The sequence below is a fragment of the Nerophis ophidion genome, linkage group LG16, assembly GCF_033978795.1.
Source record: "Nerophis ophidion isolate RoL-2023_Sa linkage group LG16, RoL_Noph_v1.0, whole genome shotgun sequence".
Lineage (NCBI taxonomy): Eukaryota > Metazoa > Chordata > Actinopteri > Syngnathiformes > Syngnathidae > Nerophis > Nerophis ophidion.
This window is the reverse complement of record NC_084626.1, coordinates 52,746,253-52,772,713: the sequence shown is the minus strand read 5'-3', so window position 1 is coordinate 52,772,713 and position 26,461 is coordinate 52,746,253. Positions and strand designations below refer to the sequence as shown.

The window sequence follows — 26,461 nt, the reverse complement described above, 5'->3', positions numbered from 1 at the left end:
TAGATAATATATATATATATGTATATATATATATATATATATATTTTTTTTTTTTTTAACTACCCTGCAAGTAAACAGAAGCTGGAAGTACAGCAATAATTATCTTGACAACAACATCCAGCTATCCATTTTCTACGCCACTTGTTTCTCTCCCTCTCTCTCTCTCTCTCTCTCTCGATATATATATATATATATATATATATATATATATACATACCAACCAAGCCACGCCGTCCCCATATATATATGTGTGTATATATATATATATGGGGATACATATATATATATATATGTATATATATATATATATATATATATATATATATGGGGATATATATATATATATATATGGGGACGGCGTGCCAGCAACCTGAGGGTTCCTGTTGCTATCCCCAGCTTCCGCCATCCTAGTCATGTCCGTTGTGTCCCTCCACCCTTGCTTCTGGGGTCGTCGCTAAGGCCTTGCTAACAGCTCTTGCCATCAGTGTGAGAGTGAATGTGTGAATGTGATAATGGTGTCAAAGTGCTATGAGGAGCCTGAAGGTAGAAAAGTGCTGTACAAGTATAACCCTTCCATCCATTCATTTTCTACCGCTTATTCCCTTTGGGGTCACGGGAAGTATAACCCATTTACCATTTAATTTACATACATACATATATACATACATACATACATACAGACATATATATATATATATATATATACACACACATACATATATATATATATATATATATATATATATATATATATACTTATACACATATATATACTGTACATATGTGTATACATACAAATATATAGATATAAACATATATATATATGTATGTGTGTATGTGTATACATACATACACACATAAATATAAAGATATATAAATGAATAAATATATATACAAATATAAACTGTACATATGTGTATACATACAGATATAAATATGCATATAAACGTATATATATATATATATACATATATATATATATATATATATATATATACATACATACATACATACATATATATATATATATACACACAGACTATTTATAGCTGGAAAAAAATGTCTGCTACATTCCGAGACGTCACGCGCACGCGTCATTATTCCGACATTTTCAATAGGATACTTCGCGTGAAATTTAAAATTGCAATTTAGTAAACTAAAAAGGCCGTATTGGCATGTGTTGCAATGTTAATATTTCATCATTGATATATAAACTATTAGACTGCGTGGTTGCTAGTAGTGGCTTTCAGTAGGACTTTAAGGCCTGTATTGTACCATATGTCCCGGCAAGAAATCTGCCTTCAAAAGACTCCGGCTTATTAGTGATTCCTAGAGCCCAAAAAAAGTCTGCGGGCTATAGAGCGTTTTCCGTTCGGGCTCCAGTACTCTGGAATGCCCTCCCGGTAACAGTTCGAGATGCTACCTCAGTAGAAGCATTTAAGTCTCACCTTAAAACTCATCTGTATACTCTAGCCTTTAAATAGACCTCCTTTTTAGACCAGTTGATCTGCCGCTTCTTTTCTTTTTTCTCCTATGTCCCCCCCTCCCTTGTGGAGGGGGTCCGGTCCGATGACCATGGATGAAGTACTGGCTGTCCAGAGTCGGGACCCAGGATGGACCGCTCGCCTGTGTATCGTTTGGGGACATCTCTACGCTGCTGATCCGCCTCCGCTTGGGATGGTTTCCTGTGGACTCTCGCTGCTGTCTTGGATCCGCTTTGAACTGAACTCTCACTGCTGTGTTGGAGCCACTATGGATTGAACTTTCACAGTATCATGTTAGACCCGCTCCACATCCATTGCTTTCGGTCCCCTAGGGCAAGGGTCGGGAACCTTTTTGGCTGAGAGAGCCATGAAAGCCAAATATTTCAAAATGTATTTCCGTGAGAGCCATAACATTTTTTCTTAACACCGAATACAAATAAATTTGTGCATTTTTAAGACCAACATTTTATAACAACAGCATAATAAGTCACTTATTCTTTTTAATAACATGTATATTCTATAGCTAACCAATAATTAATATAATACTTCTTACCATTAATGCAACTTCTTGAACAGGTGCGATAGAAAACGGATGGATGGATTAAAATGCATGAGAATGTTTTATATTTTGAACGTTATTTTTAACACTGTGATTACCAGCGGAATTATTCATTACTTGTCGTGTTAAGCAATGTCAGCTAAGATTTATCTGAGAGCCAGATGCAGTCGATGACCATGGATGAAGTACTGGCTGTCCAGAGTCGAGACCCAGGATGGACCGCTCGCCTGTGTATCGGTTGGGGACATCTCTACGCTGCTGATCCGCCTCCGCTTGGGATGGTTTCCTGTGGACGGGACTCTCGCTGCTGTCTTGGATCCGCTTTGAACTGAACTCTCGCGGCTGTGTTGGAGCCACTATGGATTGAACTTTCACAGTATCATGTTAGACCCGCTCCACATCCATTGCTTTCGGTCCCCTAGAGGGGGGGGGTTGCCCACATCTGAGGTCCTCTCCAAGGTTTCTCATAGTCAGCATTGTCACTGGTGTCCCACTGGATGTGAATCCTCCCTGCCCACTGGGTGTGAGTTTTCCTTGCCCTTTTGTGGGTTCTCCGAGGATGTTGTAGTCGTAATGATTTGTGCAGTCCTTTGAGACATTTGTGATTTGGGGCTATATAAATAAACATTGATTGATTGATTGATTGATTTAAGGTAACAGAGTTTGGTATCAGAATAGTATCGGTACAGATATGTGTATCAATGCAAATCGAAATCTGGCCCGATACTCTGTTGCCACCCAGTTTCTCATTCAACTGTGTTTAATGGTTTGTCTCTTTCTTGTGCCTCCGCTTTGAGAGAATGAGAAGCGACAGCACCGATGTCTAAGAAACACTGAGGATAGATGGTGTAAATGCCTATTAAAGACACACAAGACCATCCATTTCCTTCAGTCAAGCCTTAAAAAGTGTAATTGACCGACGTAACCTGCCTTAGGCTGAAAACAAATCAAGCGAATTGAAAGGGAAAAGTTTCTAGGCGTACCTCGGTGAGTGTCAAAAACGCTGACGTTCCTGGTAAACTTTGAGCTCTGATGTCCTCCTCCTTGCCGCAGTCCTCCCAGCAAACACAGCCTCCCGGCGGCGTCCCAAATGGCCCCCGCGTAGGAACACTTGCACGACAGCATCGGAAGTGTTGTCCATGAGCGGCTGTCCGTGTCGTACATCTCCAAGGCCTTCACCGGCCGCTTACACTGCCGGCCACCTAAAACAACAACAAGACAACAGAAAATATTGATTTGATGTCTCGCAAAGTCACATGTCACCAGTTAGTATGTGCCGTATTGTCCGAAGCATAGGGCGCAACAGATTATAAGGCGCACTGCCGATGACGGGTCTATTTTCATAGAAAAAGTGCACTGGATTATAGGGCGCATTAAAGGCCTACTGAAAGCCACGCAGTCTGATAGTTTATATATCAATGATGAAATATTAACATTGCAACACATGTTTAGTTTACTAAATTGCAGTTTTAAATTTCCCGCCAAGTATCCTGTTGAAAAAAACAGAAATGCTGATTATCCATCCTGCTAGACACCGACCTCTATTTAATAATACAACTCTAACATTTCAATCAATCAATCAATCAATCAATGTTTATTTATATAGCCCCAAATCACAAATGTCTCAAAGGACTGCACAAATCATTACGACTACAACATCCTCGGAAGAACCCACAAACAATTAAACAAGGTGACTCGGTAAAGAATCTGGGTATTATCTTCCACCCAACTCTCTCCTTTGAGTCACACATTAAAAGCGTTACTAAAACGGCCTTCTTTCATCTCCGTAATATCGCTAAAATTCACTCCATTCTGTCCACTAAAGACGCTGAGATCATTATCCATGCGTTTGTTACGTCTCGTCTCGATTACTGTAACGTATTATTTTGGGGTCTCCCCATGTCTAGCATTAAAAGATTACAGTTGGTACAAAATGCGGCTGCTAGACTTTTGACAAGAACAAGAAAGTTTGATCATATTACGCCTGTACTGTATATACCTTTATATACATATATACATACATATATACCTATACTGTATATACCTTTACATACATATATACATACATATATACCTATACTGTATATACCTTTATATACATATATACATACATATATACCTATACTGTATATACCTTTATATACATATATACATACATATATACCAATACTGTATATACCTTTATATACATATATACATACATATATACCTATACTGTATATACCTTTATATACATATATACATACATATATACCTATACTGTATATACCTTTATATACATATATACATACATATATACCTATACTGTATATACCTTTATATACATATATACATACATATATACCTATACTGGCTCACCTGCACTGGCTTCCTGTGCACTTAAGATGTGACTTTAAGGTTTTACTACTTACGTATAAAATACTACACGGTCTAGCTCCATCCTATCTTGCCGATTGTATTGTACCATATGTCCCGGCAAGAAATCTGCCTTCAAAAGACTCCGGCTTATTAGTGATTCCCAAAGCCCAAAAAAAGTCTGCGGGCTATAGAGCGTTTTCCGTTCGGGCTCCAGTACTCTGGAATGCCCTCCCGGTAACAGTTCGAGATGCTACCTCAGTAGAAGCATTTAAGTCTCACCTTAAAACTCATCTGTATACTCTAGCCTTTAAATAGACCTCCTTTTTAGACCAGTTGATCTGCCGCTTCTTTTCTTTTTTCTCCTATGTCCCCCCCCTCCCTTGTGGAGGGGGTCCGGTCCGATGACCATGGATGAAGTACTGGCATTCATTTTTCTAATAAGAATACTATGGTCTACTGTATCAAAAGCCTTTTTAAGATCTAAGAATACTCCTATTGTATATTTATTTTTATCAATACTATCAGTTATTTCTTCAATTAAATCTGTTAATGCTTGTGCTGTTGATCGATTATTGCTGCTGCCCTTAATAGCACCATAGACTCAGTAGGCATTCATTGATTGGTTGATTGATTGAGACGTGTATTAGTAGATTGCACAGTACAGTACATATTTTCATACAATTGACCACTAAATGGTAACACCCCAATAAGTTTTTCAACGTTAATCAATTACTTAATAAATGACCAAGTCGAGGTGATCTACCTCATATATACATACACACACATATATATATATATATATATATATATATATATATATATATATATATATATATATATATATATATATATATATATATATATATATATATATAATTAGTATAAAATTTATATTTATTTATTTTGGCGTTTTTGTTTACATGTTGAAGGTGTTTTAATGAATATACATGCATGTTTAACATTCCTATCTTTCATGAAGACAAGAATATAAGTTGGTGTATTACCTGATTCTGATGACTTGCATTGATTGGAATCAGACAGTATAGTGCTGATAATGATCACGTTTTCAAATGGAGGAGAAAAAAAGTTCCTCCTTCCTGTCTAATACCACATGAAAGTCGTTGGTTTTTGGCATCTTATTTGTCCAGCTTCCATATTCCTTTTTATACACTTTACAAGAAATACATTGGCGGCAAACTCCGTAGTTTGCTTGCTTGTTTGCGCTGGCTTTCGGAGACTCTTATTTTGTTAACGCAGGCGCGATGGAGCGGCGCTTTTATTGTGAAGACAGGAACTGTGCGATCAGTCTTTAGGCTTTTGACGGGAAGTACGGTTGAAATAAAGTGTCTTTTTTCCTTTACACTTTTGATTGATTGATTGAAACTTTTATTAGTAGATTGCACAGTACAGTACATATTCCGTACAGTTGACCACTAAATGGTAACACCCCAATAAGTTTTTCAACTTTTTTAGGTCGGATTCGTTTCGTTTGATTGGTCCAACATCACCAGTGACTGCATTTGATTGGTGAAACGCAGGCATGCTTAGTTCCTACTTTGAATGCGTGTCTGACAAAATCAAAACAAACAAAGCGTGCATTAACAGATCGATAAAAAAAAAGTAGCGAGTAACGAGCTGATTGCAGATAAATGGAGCGGAATAAAAGTAGTGTTTCTTCTTTATAAATATACTCAAGTTGTCACACATATGGATCATGTTTTGTTTTGTTTTTGATTTTGGACAATCAGTCACGTTTTGCACTTCCTGGTTTTGTTTGTTTCCATGCCAACCTCATTAGTTTTCACCTGTCACCTCCCTGTTCTCAGCCTCACCTGTTTTCACTAATCATCACAGCTATTTAAGTCACTCTTTTTCTTGTCTTCGTCACACTCGCACGCACCCTACCCATGTCCTCACACTCGCACGCACCCTACCCATGCTGTTCCAACCTCCACGTCCTCGCCCACAGTTCCATGCCGAGTAAGTTTATGTATTCATGCCACAGTGCAAGTTTTGTTTTGTATGTTCATAGTTCATTCATGCAAATCGAGCAAGTGTTTTTGTTTCATGTTTATATTTTGTATTCAGGTTTTATACCTCCTTGTGAGCGCCCTTAGTTTGATTATTTTTGATTACAGTGTTTGTTTATTTAATAAATCATGTACCTGAATTCATGTCTGACTCGTCCCACATCATCCTTGCATTGAGGAAGCACAAACATCCACAGCCCAAATAAAAGTAAAAGTATGTTGCATAAAAACTACTGGTAGAAGTACAATTTAGCCCAAAAGATACTCAAGTAGATGTAACGGAGTAAATGTAGCGCGTTACTACCCACCTCTGTTGGCCACCAAAAGTTGAGAAATTTATCGTGGATGTTCTCTACTAAATCCTTTCAGCAAACATATGGCAATATCAGGAAATGATGAAGTATGACACATAGAATGGAGCTGCTATCCCCGTTTAAATAAGAACATCTCATTTCAGTAGGCCTTTCAGTGCGCCTTGTAGTCCGAACAATAAATATATGAAGGGAATATCAACAAACAATTTCAGTCCTCTGTATTTTTGCCATCTCCGGGTTGGGGAGGAGACCCTGCCCCAAGTGGAGGAGTTCAAGTACCTAGGACTCTTGTTCACGAGTGAGGGAAGAGTGGATGGTGAGATCGACAGGCGGATCGGTGCGGCGTCTTCAGTAATGCGGACGTTGTACCGATCCGTTGTGGTGAAGAAGGAGCTGAGCCGGAAGGCAAAGCTCTCAATTTACCGGTCGATCTACGTTCCCATCCTCACCTATGGTCATGAGCTTTGGGTCATGACCGAAAGGATAAGATCACGGGTACAAGCGGCCCAAATGAGTTTGGGTCTCTCCCTTAGAGATAGGGTGAGAAGCTCTGCCATAGTGAAGTGTGAAGTGAATTATATTTATATAGCGCTTTTTCTCTAGTGACTCAAAGCGCTTTACATAGTGAAACCCAATATCTAAGTTACATTTAAACCAGTGTGGGTGGCACTGGGAGCAGGTGGGTAAAGTGTCCTGCCCAAGGACACAACGGCAGTGACTAGGTTGGCAGAAGCGAGAATCGAACCTGCAACCCTCAAGTTGCCGGCACGGCCACTCTACCAACCGAGCTATACCGCCTCCATCCGGGAGGAACTCAAAGTAAAGCCGCTGCTCCTCCACATGGAGAGGAGCCAGATGAGGTGGTTCGGGCATCTGGTCAGGATGCCACCCGAACGCCTCCCTAGGGAGGTGTTTAGGGCACGTCCAACCGGTAGGAGGCCACGGGGAAGACCCAGGACACGTTGGGAAGACTATGTCTCCCGGCTGGCCTGGGAACGCCTCGGGATCCCCCGGGAAGAGCTAGACGAAGTGGCTGGGGAGAGGGAAGTCTGGGTTTCCCTGCTTAGGCTGCTGCCCCCGCAACCCGACCTCGGATAAGCGGAACAAGATGGATGGATGGATGGATGGATGTATTTTTGTGCACCTCTCTTTGCGTGGAGCGTGACTTATCTGTGGTGGATGATACCTGCTACATAGAGCTTGTTGTCCAGCAAATGTGCGTTGGCATCGTAGCGTGGCGTCGGCATGGGAGGAAGTAGAGCCCACACATCTTTTCGAAAGTCATACTGTTGAAGGATGTTACGAGAGAGCAGGTCGGCACCCATTCCGCCCACGGCCAGAGCACGACCATCTGCACACACACACACACACACACACACACACACACACACACACACACACACACACACACACACACACACACAAAATTGAAGTCATTTGATGGCGTGTACCGCCAACGGAATTGGTTGGTGGCGATAATACAATATGTATATGGAAATGATCTTTATTTCTAGAAGTCGTCCTTCACGCCACAGCCAACATCCTGATGGCACCAAAAACACCTCAACAGCAAACCACCGTTTTTTTACATACTTCAGCGTGTTTTATTTAGCCATCAAATTAGGCACATTAAACCTGGCCAGGGTTTGTTTCCGCCAGCTCTTTGACTGGCTGGTCATTAGTCCCCGGTCTACCTTACCTCTCACCTAAGTTCAGCTGGGATGTTGACATGTTAAAGGTGTTTTAATGAATATACAAAGACTCCGGCTTATTAGTCATTCCTAGAGCCCAAAAAAAGTCTGCGGGCTATAGAGCGTTTTCCGTTCGGGCTCCAGTACTCTGGAATGCCCTCCCGGTAACAGTTCGAGATGCCACCTCAGTAGAAGCTTTTAAGTCTCACCTTAAAACTCATCTGTATACTCTAGCCTTTAAATAGACCTCCTTTTTAGACCAGTTGATCTGCCGCTTCTTTTCTTTCTCCTATGTCCCCCCCTCCCTTGTGGAGGGGGTCCGGTCCGATGACCATGGATGAAGTACTGGCTGTCCAGAGTCGAGACCCAGGATGGACCGCTCGCCTGTGTATCGGTTGGGGACATCTCTACGCTGCTGATCCGCCTCCGCTTGAGACGGTTTCCTGTGGACGGGACTCTCGCTGCTGTCTTGGATCCGCTTTGGACTGAACTCTGGCGGCTGTGTTGGAGCCACTATGGATTGAACTTTCACAGTATCATGTTAGACCCGCTCCACATCCATTGCTTTCGGTCCCCTAGAGGGGGGGGGGTTGCCCACATCTGAGGTCCTCTCCAAGGTTTCTCATAGTCAGCATTGTCACTGGCGTCCCACTGGATGTGAATTCTCCCTGCCCACTGGGTGTGAGTTTTCCTTGCCCTTTTGTGGGTTATTCCGAGGATGTTGTAGTCGTAATGATTTGTGCAGTCCTTTGAGACATTTGTGATTTGGGGCTATATAAATAAACATTGATTGATTGATGTACACTAGGGATGCACCGATTAATCGGTAACCGAATATATTCGTCCGAATATGGCAAAAAAAGCCACATTCGGCCTTTGGTGGAATGAGTTCACTGCAAGGCCGAATAGTGGCGTGTGACGCAATTTTTGGAGGCGGTGACGCAATCAACCAACGTGCAGTGACGTTGGAACCAGGCGCCTGCGGAAAAATGTCAGCAGTGTGGAGATATTTTAAAGTGGCGGAAAGTGACAAAAGTATTGCAGTTTGTAGTAAAGTGAAGTGAATTATATTTATATAGCGCTTTTCTCTAGTGACTCAAAGTGCTTTTACATAGTGAAACCCAATATCTAAGTTACATTTAAAGCAGTGTGGGTGGCACTGGGAGCAGGTGGGTAAAGTGTCTTGCCCAAGGACACAACGGCAATGACTAGGAAGGCGGAAGCAGGGATCGAACATGGAACCCTCAAGTCGCTGGCACGGCCACTGAAACAACCGAGCTGTACCGCTCTGATTGAACGCTAAAAACGTTGAGACAGCCAGAAAGTACATGAATATGAAGAATGTGGGATTTATAATATTAACTATGACTGATAGGCACAGTCAAGGCGTTGAGGGGTTCCGGTTTGGTGACCGCAGGATTAGGTCTCTGCTTTTTGCAGATGATGTGGTCCTGATGGCTTCATCTGGCCGGGATCTTCAGCTCTCACTGGATCGGTTTGCAGCCGAGTGTGAAGCGACCGGAATGAGAATCAGCACCTCCAAGTCCGAGTCCATGGTTCTCGCCCGGAAAAGGGTGGAGTGCCATCTCCGAGTTGGGGAGGAGACCCTGCCCCAAGTGGAGGAGTTCAAGTACCTAGGAGTCTTGTTCACGAGTGAGGGAAGAGTGGATCGTGAGATCAACAGGCGGATCGGTGCGGCGTCTTCAGTAATGCGGACGTTGTACCGATCCGTTGTGGTGAAGAAGGAGCTGAGCCGGAAGGCAAAGCTCTCAATTTACCGGTCGATCTACGTTCCCATCCTCACCTATGGTCATGAGCTTTGGGTCATGACCGAAAGGATAAGATCACGGGTACAAGCGGCCCAAATGAGTTTGGGTCTCTCCCTTAGAGATAGGGTGAGAAGCTCTGCCATCCGGGAGGAACTCAAAGTAAAGCCGCTGCTCCTCCACATGGAGAGGAGCCAGATGAGGTGGTTCGGGCATCTGGTCAGGATGCCACCCGAACGCCTCCCTAGGGAGGTGTTTGGGGCACGTCCAACCGGTAGGAGGCCACGGGGAAGACCCAGGACACGTTGGGAAGACTATGTCTCCCGGCTGGCCTGGAACGCAAATAATGCACAAAAACATAAAAATAGCAATGAGCAAATTCAGAGCCAGGAATATCTCTTAAGCAACTAAAACAATAATATATATTAAATAACAGTACATTAAAATAAAATTTAAAAAATGGCACATTGAGCCACAATAACTTAACAGCACCATAGGCTCAGTAGGCATTCATTGATTTGATTGATTGATTAAAACTTTTATTAGTAGATTTCACAGTACAGTACATATTCCCTACAATTGACCACTAAATGGTAACACCCCAATAAGTTTGTCAACATGTTTAAGTCGGGTTTGACGTATCACGGTCATGTGACCGCCTGGCTCTGTTTGATTGGTCCAAGGTCACCAGTGACTGCATGTGATTGGTGAAATGCAGACATGCGTAGATTCTACTTTGAAGCTTTGTCATTAACCAAAACAAACATTAATAGATCGATAAAAAAAAGTAGCGAGTAGCGAGCTTAATGTAGATAAATGGAATGAAGTAAAAGTAGTGTTCCTTCTCTTTAAATATACTCAAGTAAAAGTAAAAGTATGTTGAATAAAAACTACTCGTAGAAGTACAATTTATCCCAAAAGTTACTCAAGTAAATGTAGCGCGTTACTACCCACCTCTGTTGAACAGCCAGCATGTGTGATGGTATGGGGGTGTATTATTGCCCAAGGCATGGGTAACTTACACATGTGTGATGGTATGGGGGTGTATTAGTGCCCAAGACATGGGTAACTTACACATGTGTGATGGTATGGGGGTGTATTAGTGCCCAAGGCATGGGTAACTTACACATGTGTGATGGTATGGGGGTGTATTAGTGCCCAAGGCATGGGTAACTTACACATGTATGATGGTATGGGGGTGTATTAGTGCGCAAGACATGGGTAACTTACACATGTGTGATGGTATGGGGGTGTATTAGTGCCCAAGGCATGGGTAACTTACACATGTGTGATGGTATGGGGGTGTATTAGTGCCCAAGACATGGGTAACTTACACATGTATGATGGTATGGGGGTGTATTAGTGCGCAAGACATGGGTAACTTACACATGTGTGATGGTATGGGGGTGTATTAGTGCCCAAGGCATGGGTAACTTACACATGTGTGATGGTATGGGGGTGTATTAGTGCCCAAGGCATGGGTAACTTACACATGTATGATGGTATGGGGGTGTATTAGTGCGCAAGACATGGGTAACTTACACATGTGTGATGGTATGGGGGTGTATTAGTGCCCAAGGCATGGGTAACTTACACATGTGTGATGGTATGGGGGTGTATTAGTGCCCAAGGCATGGGTAACTTACACATGTATGATGGTATGGGGGTGTATTAGTGCGCAAGACATGGGTAACTTACACATGTGTGATGGTATGGGGGTGTATTAGTGCCCAAGGCATGGGTAACTTACACATGTGTGATGGTATGGGGGTGTATTAGTGCGCAAGACATGGGTAACTTACACATGTGTGATGGTATGGGGGTGTATTAGTGCGCAAGACATGGGTAACTTACACATGTGTGATGGTATGGGGGTGTATTAGTGCGCAAGACATGGGTAACTTACACATGTGTGATGGTATGGGGGTGTATTATTGCCCAAGGCATGGGTAACTTACACATGTGTGATGGTATGGGGGTGTATTAGTGCCCAAGACATGGGTAACTTACACATGTGTGATGGTATGGGGGTGTATTAGTGCGCAAGACATGGGTAACTTACACATGTGTGATGGTATGGGGGTGTATTAGCGCCCAAGGCATGGGTAACTTACACATGTGTGATGGTATGGGGGTGTATTAGCGCGCAAGACATGGGTAACTTACACATGTGTGATGGTATGGGGGTGTATTAGTGCCCAAGGCATGGGTAACTTACACATGTGTGATGGTATGGGGGTGTATTAGTGCGCAAGACATGGGTAACTTACACATGTGTGATGGTATGGGGGTGTATTAGTGCCCAAGGCATGGGTAACTTACACATGTGTGATGGTATGGGGGTGTATTAGTGCCCAAGGCATGGGTAACTTACACATGTGTGATGGTATGGGGGTGTATTAGTGCCCAAGGCATGGGTAACTTACACATGTGTGATGGTATGGGGGTGTATTAGTGCGCAAGACATGGGTAACTTACACATGTGTGATGGTATGGGGGTGTATTAGTGCCCAAGGCATGGGTAACTTACACATGTGTGATGGTATGGGGGTGTATTAGTGACCAAGACATGGGTAACTTACACATGTGTGATGGTATGGGGGTGTATTAATGACCAAGACATGGGTAACTTACACATGTGTGATGGTATGGGGGTGTATTAGTGACCAAGACATGGGTAACTTACACATGTGTGATGGTATGGGGGTGTATTAGTGCCCAAGGCATGGGTAACTTACACATGTGTGATGGTATGGGGGTGTATTAGTGCCCAAGACATGGGTAACTTACACATGTGTGATGGTATGGGGGTGTATTAGTGCCCAAGACATGGGTAACTTACACATGTGTGATGGTATGGGGGTGTATTAGTGCCCAAGACATGGGTAACTTACACATGTGTGATGGTATGGGGGTGTATTAGTGCCCAAGGCATGGGTAACTTACACATGTGTGATGGTATGGGGGTGTATTAGTGCCCAAGGCATGGGTAACTTACACATGTGTGATGGTATGGGGGTGTATTAGTGCCCAAGGCATGGGTAACTTACACATGTGTGATGGTATGGGGGTGTATTAGTGAACAAGACATGGGTAACTTACACATGTGTGATGGTATGGGGGTGTATTAGTGAACAAGACATGGGTAACTTACACATGTGTGATGGTATGGGGGTGTATTAGTGCCCAAGGCATGGGTAACTTACACATGTGTGATGGTATGGGGGTGTATTAGTGAACAAGACATGACTAACTTACACATGTGTGATGGTATGGGGGTGTATTAGTGAACAAGACATGGGTAACTTACACATGTGTGATGGTATGGGGGTGTATTAGTGCCCAAGGCATGGGTAACTTACACATGTGTGATGGTATGGGGGTGTATTAGTGCCCAAGGCATGGGTAACTTACACATGTGTGATGGTATGGGGGTGTATTAGTGCCCAAGGCATGGGTAACTTACACATGTGTGATGGTATGGGGGTGTATTAGTGCCCAAGACATGGGTAACTTACACATGTGTGATGGTATGGGGGTGTATTAGTGCACAAGGCATGGGTAACTTACACATGTGTGATGGTATGGGGGTGTATTAGTGCCCAAGACATGGGTAACTTACACATGTGTGATAGTATGGGGGTGTATTAGTGCCCAAGACATGGGTAACTTACACATGTGTGATAGTATGGGGGTGTATTAGTGCCCAAGACATGGGTAACTTACACATGTGTGATGGTATGGGGGTGTATTAGTGCCCAAGACATGGGTAACTTACACATGTGTGATGGTATGGGGGTGTATTAGTGAACAAGACATGGGTAACTTACACATGTGTGATGGTATGGGGGTGTATTAGTGCCCAAGACATGGGTAACTTACACATGTGTGATGGTATGGGGGTGTATTAGTGCCCAAGACATGGGTAACTTACACATGTGTGATAGTATGGGGGTGTATTAGTGCCCAAGACATGGGTAACTTACACATGTGTGATGGTATGGGGGTGTATTAGTGCCCAAGGCATGGGTAACTTACACATGTGTGATGGTATGGGGGTGTATTAGTGAACAAGACATGGGTAACTTACACATGTGTGATGGTATGGGGGTGTATTAGTGCCCAAGGCATGGGTAACTTACACATGTGTGATGGTATGGGGGTGTATTAGTGCCCAAGGCATGGGTAACTTACACATGTGTGATGGTATGGGGGTGTATTAGTGCCCAAGACATGGGTAACTTACACATGTGTGATGGTATGGGGGTGTATTAGTGCCCAAGACATGGGTAACTTACACATGTGTGATGGTATGGGGGTGTATTAGTGCCCAAGACATGGGTAACTTACACATGTGTGATGGTATGGGGGTGTATTAGTGCCCAAGACATGGGTAACTTACACATGTGTGATGGTATGGGGGTGTATTAGTGCCCAAGGCATGGGTAACAGTTATTTTTGTTTTAGTAGATGAGGCCCAAAATGTGCTAACAAGTTCACCAAAAAGGTTTGTTTGTTTTGAGATGTTTTTATGTGTTATGAATATGCTGTAAATGAGTTTCGCTTACAATTTTGTCGTACAATGACAAAGATATATTCCATTCTGAGAGCCATACCTTTCATCGTGATGGACACACCCATCAAAGCCTCCCTCAGGGAACTCCTCTTTCTCCACTTTCCTTCTTCTGTGTTGTATATTTCCACCATCTTCAATGGACCCTGGTCCTCCCCCACTCCTCCAACGACTAAGATCTGTTTTCCAAGTGCTGCCACGGCCGCTCCAGCCCGTGCAGTGGGCATAGAGGGCAGGCTTATCCACCGGTCCCCCTGCGGACATAACAAACATTGACCGCTCTCTCAGCTACATTTACAATGTGTTGTTGTTTTGTACCTCAGGGGAGTACACTTCCAAATTCGGGCAGGGCCTCCCTGAAGCATCACAGCCCCCCAGCATGTACATCTGCCCCCCAACCTCGGTCAGAGTGTGATAAACACGGCCGTTGGGCAGTCGAGCCAAGCTCTGCCAGTGAAACTCATGAGCTGAGGGCACAGCCATGGCCTCAGGAGCTCAGAGAGGGCCAGCGAGAAGCAGTGGAAGGTGCAAATCAAGGAGAATTTGGTTGGGGGTTTGATAGAATGAAACCAATGAGGTATGAGAGCTGGGAGACTGAGAATAAAAGCCGCCGTCCACTCCAATGCACTTCTTTACATGCGCCCCTGCAAAAGAAAGAACAAAGTTTGTGTTATAAAGTAAGGCTTAGAACAGGGGTAGGGAACCTATGGCTCTAGAGCCAGATGTGGCTCTTTTGATGACTGCATCTGGCTCTCAGATAAATCTGAGCTGACATTGCTTAACAGGACAAATAATGAATAATTCCACTTGTAATCACAGTGTTGAAAATAACATTCAAAATATAAAACATTCTCATGTATTTTTATGTTCAAGAAGTTGCGTTAATGGTAAGAAGTTATTTATTTATTATTGGTTAGTGTGGGGCTTGCCCTCCTGGGGGTTCTTCAGACCACCAAGCACCGACATGAGAGCCTGTTTCAGGGTAAAATATCGTTTTTTTTTTTTCAATTAGTCTCTCAGTAGCTGTCCAGCAATTGTCTTTTTCTCTTTCGTCCTCACTCACGCTCTGGCTCCAGCCCCAACCCTGTCTCTCCCCCTGGCTGCTGCTTATAACAGAGCGACAGGTGATTGTAATAGAGATCCACCTGGATTCATCAACTTACTTCTAAACATTTCGTCACAAAAAAAGAAATCTTTATCATCAATATTTATGGAACATGTCCACAAAAAGTCTAGCTGTCAACACTGAATATTGCATTGTTGTATTTCTTTTCACAGTTTATGAACTTACATTCATATTTTGTTGATGTATTATTCAATAAATATATTTATAAAGGATTTTTTAATTGTTGCTATTTTTAGAGTATTTTTAAAAAATCTCACGTACCCTTTGGCATACCTTCAAGTACCCCCAAGGGTACGTGGACCCCCATTTGAGAACCACTGCTCTAGTGGGTTCTTCGGACCACCACACACTGCCAGGAGAGCCAGGAATTCAGGGCATAACACTGTTTTGTTTTCATAAAACGTGCGGAGGCTTTTGCTTTTCAGCAAAGTATCTTTGTCGGCCGCGTCCGTTCAGCAGCACCTCCCACTCCAACTACTTCACTCCTCCTGCTAACGAAGGGCGACAGGTGATCAGATAATAAAGCCCACTTGGACCATCCACACACCTGTCGCTGTCTTCGAGGCTGGTCCTGGCCCACCTTGTTCCGTGGCAGGCCTGCAGGCCACGCCCCCTTCCACAGTTATATTTTCCCTTTTTATTTCACAATTAACTGTTTGAGCAAAAAACAGGCAATTGTTCAAAATGACTACTGTATTTTCCAGACTATAAGGCGCACTTCCAATAATTTAAAGTGCGCCTTATAACCCATCGCGCCTAATGTATGGCATAATTCTGGTTTTGCTTACCGACCTCGAAGCTATTTCATTTGGTACATGGTGAAATGATAAGTGTGACCAGGAGATGGCAGTCACATACAAGAGATACGTGTAGACTGCAATATGACTCAAGTAAACAACACCAACATTTTATATGTTGCATTAAAAATATACAACATTACACGCGGCGCTCAAAAATCGATCGATTCTTTTTTCTTTTTTTTTTTGTCATGAAAAAGGGAGGTGTTGTGGGTTGGTGCAATAATTGTAAGAGTATCTTGTGTTTTTTTTATGTTGATTTAATAAAAAAAATAAAAAATAAAAATTTCATGTAAAAATATTTGAAATTAAAAATGCATTAAAAAATAAAAAATGACATTCTATGCAACATTTAAACCAACAAACCATCATTACATTTTATATAGACCACAAGAAAGTGTTTTAAATTGAGAAAAAAACAACTAATATGACTACTTTAATGCGCCCTATAATCTTTTGTGCCTTATTTATGAAAATAGAATGAAAATAGACCATTTTTCCTATGGTCTGGAAAACATAGCAATCATGTAACAATATATACGACAACAAGAAATGTACACATATTTGTGTAAATAAACAGAGGAGCACTACGGATATAGATCTTTTAGCTCAGGGGTGTCAAACTCAAATACAGAGTGGGACAAAATGTAAAACGGAACAAAGCCGCGGGCCAAGGTTGAACAAATGAACCTTTTAATAAGGACCCAAACAAGTTTTGCATTAAATATTGAACAGGCAAGGCTTATATATTTATAGTGACATGCAAAATCCAGTTTCAAATAATAATAATAATAATAATTTAAAAAAACCCCAATGGCATATCAAATCAAATTTAAATAAAAATGTTGTACTTTTTTTTCTATTTGCAATCATCTGAGGTAATTATCAAATGTTTTCCACAGGCTAATAATAAATTTGAAAGTGAAAATAACAATAATGAATGAACCAAACATTCAAGCCTTGAAGTAGCAAGAGAAAATACATGAATAAAACGTTAATTATTGGTCAGTTTGCTGGAAGTTTCCCGGAAGATTTAGCGCTGCAAAGGTTTCTGGGTATTTGTTCTGTTGTGTTACGGTGCGGATGTTCACCCGAAATGTGTTTGTCATTCTTGTTTGGTGTGGGTTCACAGTGTGGCGCATATTTGTAACAGTGCTACAGTTGTTTATACGGCCACCCTCAGTGTGACCTGTATGGCTGTTGACCAAGTATGCCCAAAATTTTAAACGGAACAAAGCCGCGGGCCAAGGTTGAACAAATGAACCTTTTAATAGGGACCCAAACAAGTTTTGCATTAAATATTGAACAAGCAAGGCTTATATAACTTTATAGTGACATGCAAAATCCAGTTTCAAATAATAATAAAAATAAAATAAAAAAAACAATGTCATATCAAATCAAATTTAAATAAAAATGTTATACTTTTTTTTCTATTTGCAATCATCTGAGGTAAATATCAAATGTTTTCCACAGGCTAATAATAAATTTGAAATTAAAATAACAATAATGAATGAACCAAACATTCAAGCCTTGAAGTAGCAAGAGAAAATGCATGAATAAAACGTTAATTATTGGTCAGTTTGCTGGAAGTTTCCCGGAAGAGTTAGCGCTGCAAAGGTTTTCTGGGTATTTGTTCTGTTGTGTTACGGTGCGGATGTTCACCCGAAATGTGTTTGTCATTCTTGTTTGGTGTGGGGTCACAGTAGGGCGCATATTTGTAACAGTGCTACAGTTGTTTATACGGCCACCCTCAGTGTGACCTGTATGGCTGTTGACCAAGTATGCCCAAAATTTTAAAGTGGACAAAGCCGCGGGCCAAGGTTGAACAAATGAACCTTTTAATAGGGACCCAAACAAGTTTTGCATTAAATATTGAACAAGCAAGGCTTATATAACTTCAGTGACATGCAAAATCCAGTTTCAAATAATAATAATAATTTAAAAAAAAAACAATGGCATATCAAATCAAATTTAAATAAAAATGTTATACTTTTTTTCTATTTGCAATCATCTGAGGTAAATATCAAATGTTTTCCACAGGCTAATAATAAATTTGAAAGTAAAATAACAATAATGAATGAACCAAACATTCAAGTCTTGAAGTAGCAAGAGAAAATATTTTAATTCACTTTTTATCCATAGATTTATCAGATTTTATTTTTGTGTCAAAAGTGTGCCCCAGGGGCCATTTGCGGCCCACAGCTAATGTTTTAAAGGCCCACGGCATATTCTAAAAATACTATTAAAATGAACAAAAACATAAATAAAAAAGCTTGAAGGTTAAATGTAATTTAGATAAAAGTTGCAATGTTGACTAAAAAAACAAAGCTGTTTTTTTGTTTTTTTTTCTTTCAAACTGTCATTGCTCAAATTAAAACATGAGTATATGTAGAATATATTTATATTATCTAAATATTATTGTTGTCTCTTGTGAGCGAACTGTGGTGCTGAGTTTCCCCCAGGATCAATAAAGTACTTTCCATTCTATTCTATGATATTGAATCAAAATCAATGTCATTATGAATTATTGACCTATGCAAGGTTCTCATTACTTCACATCAAATATTCCGCTAAGAAAAATATTTTTGGTGGAAGATGTTGCAAATGATGTAAATAAATAACCAAATAATTTATATTTTGTTGTTTTCTTCCTGTACCCAAAATGAACTGAACTGTGACATCTAAACCAAAATTTTTGTGTACCGTTACACCCTTAACTACATGCTTTTCTCGCTCTCTTGTCTCTGCTCCTCACTGAGACATAAAACAAGCGCACCTTCCTACCTTCGTCACACGCTCCCGCGGAGCGGAGAGGTAGCGACATGGTAATGTTAGCTGTGATGCTAACGGTGCGGTGCGGGTGGTAATATTGGTCAGTTTTGCTGGAAGTTTCCCGGAAGAGTTAGCGCTGCAAAGGTTTCTGGGTATTTGTTCTGTTGTGTTACGGTGCGGATGTTCACCCGAAATGTGTTTGTCATTCTTGTTCGGTGTGGGTTCACAGTGTGGCGCATATTTGTAACAGTGCTAAAGTTGTTTATACGGCCACCCTCAGTGTGACCTGTATGGCTGTTGACCAAGTATGCCTTGCTTTCACATGTGCGTGTGTGTTAAAGCCACAAATATTATGTGACACATTGTTAATATGGAGGAAAAGCGGATGTGCCGACAGGTTGTAGAGAACGCTAAAGGCAGTGCCTTAAGTGCACGCCCCCAATATAGTCGTCCAGGTGGAAATCGGTAGAAATTCGTGAGAATGGTTGCCCCAGGAGATTTTCGGGAGGGGCACTGAACTTCGGGAGTCTACCGGGAAAATTAGGAAGGTTGGCAAGTATGAATATTAGCGGTGAATGCGGCGTTACAGCGGCACCGACGCGGGCCAGCTCTAATGCTAATTTATTATTGCCTCAAGGGCCAAACTAAATAACACGGCGGGCCAGAGTTTGACGTCCATGTTTTAGCTTATATTACAATCAAACTAGTGTTAGTAAGATTTACTCAACTTGTAGATAAAAACATAGACTTAAGAACTAGCAGATAATATGACTGTTAGGACTAGAATGGCTGGCAGCAATAGATTTCTCAAGAGGCTGAGCTTTTTTTTTTTACTTTCATTATTACTTGCAGTTAATAAGGCCGATTCAATGGATGCGGGAAAAAAAAAGCACTCCCAGTTCATGATCATAAGAGAAGTGCAAGATAGAAAGCGCTATTGGTCACAGGTCAAAAATTGCATTCATGTGTAATCAGTTCTGTTCAACAATTATTATGTTGCTGGAGATCAATACAACGCCTCAGTTTTGCTCATTTATACTCAACATACAATCTCACAGCTTCTTTCAGATATGTTGCCAACTCCTGATTCTAATCTTCAATCATTAAATGAATGATAATTAAGAATATGTTAATTTTGCACCATCTTTTGCAAGTGCTTATATTATCAACCTCTCATCTAATCTTCTACCCACATTTGACTATCATCAAACCTAATTTATGATAGCGTGCAATGCATCAGAACTGGTTCTGTTGGTTGTTCTGCTGAGGGATCTTAAAGAGGGATCTTAAGTATGCAAATAATAGCATTACAGAATAAAATCTAAGGCCAAGGCACTAATAAGATTTGATGCAACACATGTGAGTGTATGTCAACATGTATGAACTGTCAAAATTATACATTTTAGACATATCGTTTAGTCAGTGTGTGGAGAGGCGGAGTCGGCAGTCCGACAGCGAGGCAGGGCACGCCGGAGCCCGGGCCAAGATGGCGGCGAGGAGGCGTGGCCGGCAGTCCGACAGCGAGGCAGGGCACGCCGGAGCCTGGCCCAAGTTGGCGGCGAGGAGGCGTGGACTGCGAGCAAGCAGTCAATCCCGCAAATATTATCAGGTGCGTGGATCGCCCAGCTGGGCCCAATTTGAATCTCCTCTCGCACTGTATAAAAGGGCAGCGGCCGTAAACGCCGGGGGGAGAGACGGGGAGAGAAGGAGCCAGAAGGAAGCGGATGCTGAACGAGAGCGAGAGAGAGCCACAGGAAGACGAAGACGCACGCGACTGAAAAGGTGGAGCGGCAGAGGAAGCAGGACACGGAAAGGCTGAAAAGCAACCTTAGAGACTTTTATTAGTGAAAAAAGTTGGCGGCGAGGAGGCGTGGACTGCGAGCAAGCAGCGAGGCGAGGGCGCGCCGGAATCAACCCCGCAAATATTGTCAGGTGCGTGGATAGCCCAGCTGGGCCCAATTTGAATCTCCTCTCGCACTGTATAAAAGGGCAGCGGCCGTAAACGCCGGGGGGAGAGACGGGGAGAGAAGGAGCCAGAAGGGAGCGGATGCTGAACGAGAGCGAGAGAGAGCCACAGGAAGACGAAGACGCACGCGACTGAAAAGGTGGAGCGGCAGAGGAAGCAGGACACGGAAAGGCTGAAAAGCAACCTTAGAGACTTTTATTAGTGAAAAAAGTTGGCGGCGAGGAGGCGTGAACTGCGAGCAAGCAGCGAGGCGAGGGCGCGCCGGAATCAACCCCGCAAATATTATCAGGTGCGTGGATAGCCCAGCTGGGCCCAATTTAAATCTCCTCTCGCACTGTATAAAAGGTCAGCGGCCGTAAACGCCGGGGGGAGAGACGGGGAGAGAAGGAGCCAGAAGGAAGCGGATGCTGAACGAGAGCGAGAGAGAGAGAGAGCCACAGGAAGACGAAGACGCACGCGACTGAAAAGGTGGAAAAGCAGAGGACGCAGGACACGGCAAGGCTGAAAAGCAACCTTTAGAGACTTTTATTAGTGAAAAATAAAATAAATTCTAACCTGCGCCACAATGTCCTTCTTTGGCGGTTCTGAGAACCCGCACGACAGCAAGAGTCTGTCATACGGTGATATCATTTTTTATTGTATATCATTTTTTGGTGAAGTTGAAAAGCTTATTGGGGTGTTACCATTTAGTGCTCAATTGTACGGAATATGTACTGAACTGTGCAATCTAATAATAAAAGTTTCAATCAATCAATCAACTATGTCCCGATTGTTTGTGCTGCAAAGATTTTCGTTGCGGTTTTTAAGTTATCGTATTTTCCGGACTATAAGGCGCCCTTAAAAATCCTTTTTCCCCCTCAAAACTAGACAGAGCGCCTTATAACCTAGTGCGTCTAATGTTTCTGGTTCTGCTTACCAACTTCGAAGCAATTTTATTTGGTACATGGTCGTCAGGTTCAAACACCGATCTACCTATTATTACACAAGACAAGAAGCAAGGAATCACGCAGATACGAGTTCAATTTAGGTCATGAGGAGAAACGTTTGGGGCTACACACTCAGTTACAGTCTCCCACCACACTCTAGGGTACAGCCCCACGTGCTCCTCTATTTATTCAGGAGTTCCCTCGTTAACATCACTGAGGCTGCCTCCAAAGAGAGTGGTCACACACATCTTGCAAAGCACAACACATGACGGAATGTGCCGGGGGGCCTTGTGATTTCGCCTTGACTCTGCTTCGTCGTATATAAGATAACATCTGTGGCGAGTCCGCCCCTCATATGCCGTGGAAGATTACAAGTCACGTGCCTTTGCACTGGTAGAAAAGTACAACTTGAGCATAATAGATAATAACTATAGCAACGGCCTTTAAGCATAAGAGTTGTGTGATAACTTCTTTATAATTATTCTAACACTGGTGTAATGATAAGTGTGACGAGTAGATAGCAGTCAAACATAAGAGATAGGTGTAGACTGCACTAAAAACAACATATTATATGTTCCATTGAAAATATAGAACATTACACACGGGGCTCTAAAATCTATCAAAATGTTTTAGTAGGACTTTGGTAAACTATGGAGCTGCACCGCTTGATGGATCGTCGCCACATTAAACATACGAGTACTATTATGGTGTGTGTGTATCAGGTAAGACATATTATCTGCCGTTTTGTTTTGCAGTATTGTGCAAAACAAAATTGTCTTACCTTCTGGTACCTGCTGATCTGTATTTGGGATCTGCCTAAGTCCTGATAAATTGTGCGAGTCCGCTTTTGTAGTCAGTGTTGACACCGTGGTCTATAAGTTCCTTCTATTTCTCTATCTTCTTGTCATGTGACATTCATCCTCCGTTGTTGCCATTTCTAATATAAAATAGTGTAAAGTTCTTACTTATATTTGTAACTAAACTCGCCATGAAAGCGCTAAAACATACCGGTGTAGTGAGTTTACATTATTCACCCAAGGAATTTTAGTTATTAGAGAGTTCTGGTCTCAATCATTAGCGCTACGTTTGTGCGGAAAACATTTTTGTTAGTGCCGTTAATGTTTTTAAGTTATTAACGTTTTAGGATCTCAGTAGATCAGACTCTTACAGTACAGGAGGATAAATATGTACAGTGGGGCCAAAAAGTATTTAGTCAGCCAGCGATTGTGCAAGTTCTCCCACTTCAAATGATGACAGAGGTACGTATTTTTTATCCTAGGTACACTTCAACTGTGAGAGACAGAATGTGAAAAAAAAATCCAGGAATTTTAAAGAATTTATTTGTAAATGATGGTGGAAAATAAGTATTTGGTCAACCATTCAAAGCTCTCACTGATGGAAGGAGGTTTTGGCTCCAAATCTCAGGATACATGGCCCCAAATTATTCTTTCCTTAACACGGATCAATCGTCCTGTCCCCTTAGCAGAAAAACAGCCCCAAAGCATGATGTTTCCACCCCCATGCTTCACAGTAGGTGTGGTGTTCTTGGGATGCAACTCAGTATTCTTCTTCCTCCAAACACGACGAGTTGAGTTTATACCAAAAAGTTCTATTTTGGTTTCATCTGACCACATGCCATTCTCCCAATCCTCTGCTGTATCATCCATGTGCTCTCTGGCAAACTTCAGACGGGCTTGGACATGCACTGGCTTAAGCAGGGGGACACGTCTGGCACTGCAGGATTGGATTCCCTGTCGGCGTAGTGTGTTACGGATGGTAACCTTTGTTACTTTGGTCCCAGGTCTCTGCAGGTCATTCACCAGGTCCCCCCGTGTGGTTCAGAGATTTTTTTCTCACCGTTCTCATGATCATTTTGACTCCACGGGATGAGATCTTGCATGGAGCCCCAGGTCGAGGGAGTTTATCAGTGGTCTTGTATGTCTTCCATTTTCTGATAATTGCTCCCACCAAGCTGCTCGCCTATTGTAGATTCACTCTCCCCAGTCTGGTGCGGGTCTACAATTCTTTTCCTGCTGTCCTTCGACAGCTCTTTGGTCTTGGCCATAGTGGAGTTTGGAGTCTGACTGTTTGAGGCTGTGGACAGGTGTCTTTTATACAGATAACGAGTTCAAACAGGTTCCATTAATACAGGTAAGGAGTGGAGGACAGAAGAGCTTCTTAAAGAAGAAGTTACAGGTCTGTGAGAGCCAGAGATCTTCCTTGTTTGAAGTGACCAAATACTTCTTTTCCACAAATAAATTCTTTAAAATTCCTACAATGCAAATTCTTGGATTTTGTTTCCACATTCTGTCTCTCACAATTGAAGTGTACCTATGATGAAAATGACAGACCTCTGTCATCATTTGAAGTGGGAGAACTTGCACAATTGGAGGCTGACTAAATACTTTTTTGCTGTACTGTCAGTGTCAGGTAAGTAAAGAAACACCATAATGTGGAGATGAGCTCATTAGTACGGGGCAAAGAAACTGCTTGACATGAACAAAAAACGCTCTTTCCGGTAGTTTGTTCCACACCCTGGCCATTAATGACCCCATTATAGAAAATCAGTTGACCCGAGTAATCCATTAGTTTTATGCTGTCTTAAGGTATTCAGCAGGCATTTTTAAGATGAGCCAAATATCTAAAGCCGTGTCCAACCCAGGTTTCCAGTTTTTGTATAGCAGTCATATTCTGAAAGAAAACTGCAGAGGTTTCCCAGAATCACTGGTGTACAACACCCTTGAGAGACGGGAACTATTTACAATGTGCAAAAAACCATCTGTCACCAGGCAACACAAGCTGCCAACAAGCCGAGAATGACAGACATGTTGTCCTTGTTTTTTCTGTAGCATTTTTGCAGTAAACTAGACTTGTTACAATTCCATGTACTGCGGAATGACAAATTGTTCGAAAGGTTTTAGACTGGTCTCTGGGGATTCCTACATTCTAGGAAAAAACCTCTGTCACCACATCACAGTTTGTAAAAAAATATTTAACATAACCTCTTGAAAATATTTAACATGACCTCAAATTTTCTAGGCGCAGTCAAGGCGTTGAGGGGTTCCGGTTTGGTGGCTGCAGGATTAGGTCTCTGCTTTTTGTAGATGATGTGGTCCTGATGGCTTCATCTGACCGGGATCTTCAGCTCTCACTGGATCGGTTCGCAGCCGAGTGTGAAGCGACCGGAATGAGAATCAGCACCTCCAAGTCCGAGTCCATGGTTCTCGCCCGGAAAAGGGTGGAATGCCATCTCCGGGTTGGGGAGGAGACCCTGCCCCAAGTGGAGGAGTTCAAGTACCTAGGAGTCTTGTTCACGAGTGAGGGAAGAGTGGATGGTGAGATCGACAGGCGGATCGGTGCGGCGTCTTCAGTAATGCGGACGTTGTACCGATCTGTCGTGGTGAAGAAGGAGCTGAGCCGGAAGGCAAAGCTCTCAATTTACCGGTCGATCTACGTTCCCATCCTCACCTATGGTCATGAGCTTTGGGTCATGACCGAAAGGATAAGATCACGGGTACAAGCGGCCCAAATGAGTTTGGGTCTCTCCCTTAGTGATAGGGTGAGAAGCTCTGCCATCCGGGAGGAACTCAAAGTAAAGCCGCTGCTCCTCCACATGGAGAGGAGCCAGATGAGGTGGTTCGGGCATCTGGTCAGGATGCCACCCGAACGCCTCCCGAGGGAGGTGTTTAGGGCACGTCCAACCGGTAGGAGGCCACGGGGAAGACCCAGGACACGTTGGGAAGACTATGTCTCCCGGCTGGCCTGGGAACACCTCGGGATCCCCCGGGAAGAGCTAGACGAAGTGGCTGGGGAGAGGGAAGTCTGGGCTTCCCTGCTTAGGTTGTTGCCCCCGCGACCCGACCTCGGGGAATCGAAACAAAATGAGTCATAATAATGTGTTAATTGTGAGACTTGCACGGCATAGCGATGCCGGTTATGTTCTTCCAGGGATGCGTCGGACAAGAACACAGTGTCAGGTAAGAAATAGGTATTTATTAAACTAATAAAACAGGCTGAACAAAAATACTGATGCTAGGCAGGAAAGGCAAACCAATGGCGCTAGCAAGGGAGCTAGGGAAATAAACAGACACACTAACAC

At 42.6% G+C, this 26,461-nt stretch overlaps 1 protein-coding gene across 3 annotated transcripts in view; it reads right to left on the bottom strand.

Moving 5' to 3' along the window:
• Positions 1-26,461, bottom strand: part of klhdc8a (kelch domain containing 8A) — a 179,820-nt gene that overhangs the window by 25,378 nt on the left and 127,981 nt on the right. For all 3 annotated transcript variants that reach the window (XM_061875508.1, XM_061875510.1, XM_061875507.1), the window contains 4 exons: positions 15,094-15,419; positions 14,819-15,029; positions 7,932-8,096; positions 3,027-3,245 (listed from right to left, as the gene is read on the bottom strand). In XM_061875508.1, coding sequence (XP_061731492.1) covers positions 3,027-3,245; positions 7,932-8,096; positions 14,819-15,029; positions 15,094-15,258 — 760 coding nt within the window. In that variant the 5' untranslated portion in view covers positions 15,259-15,419. The remainder of the gene's footprint in view (positions 1-3,026; positions 3,246-7,931; positions 8,097-14,818; positions 15,030-15,093; positions 15,420-26,461) is intronic.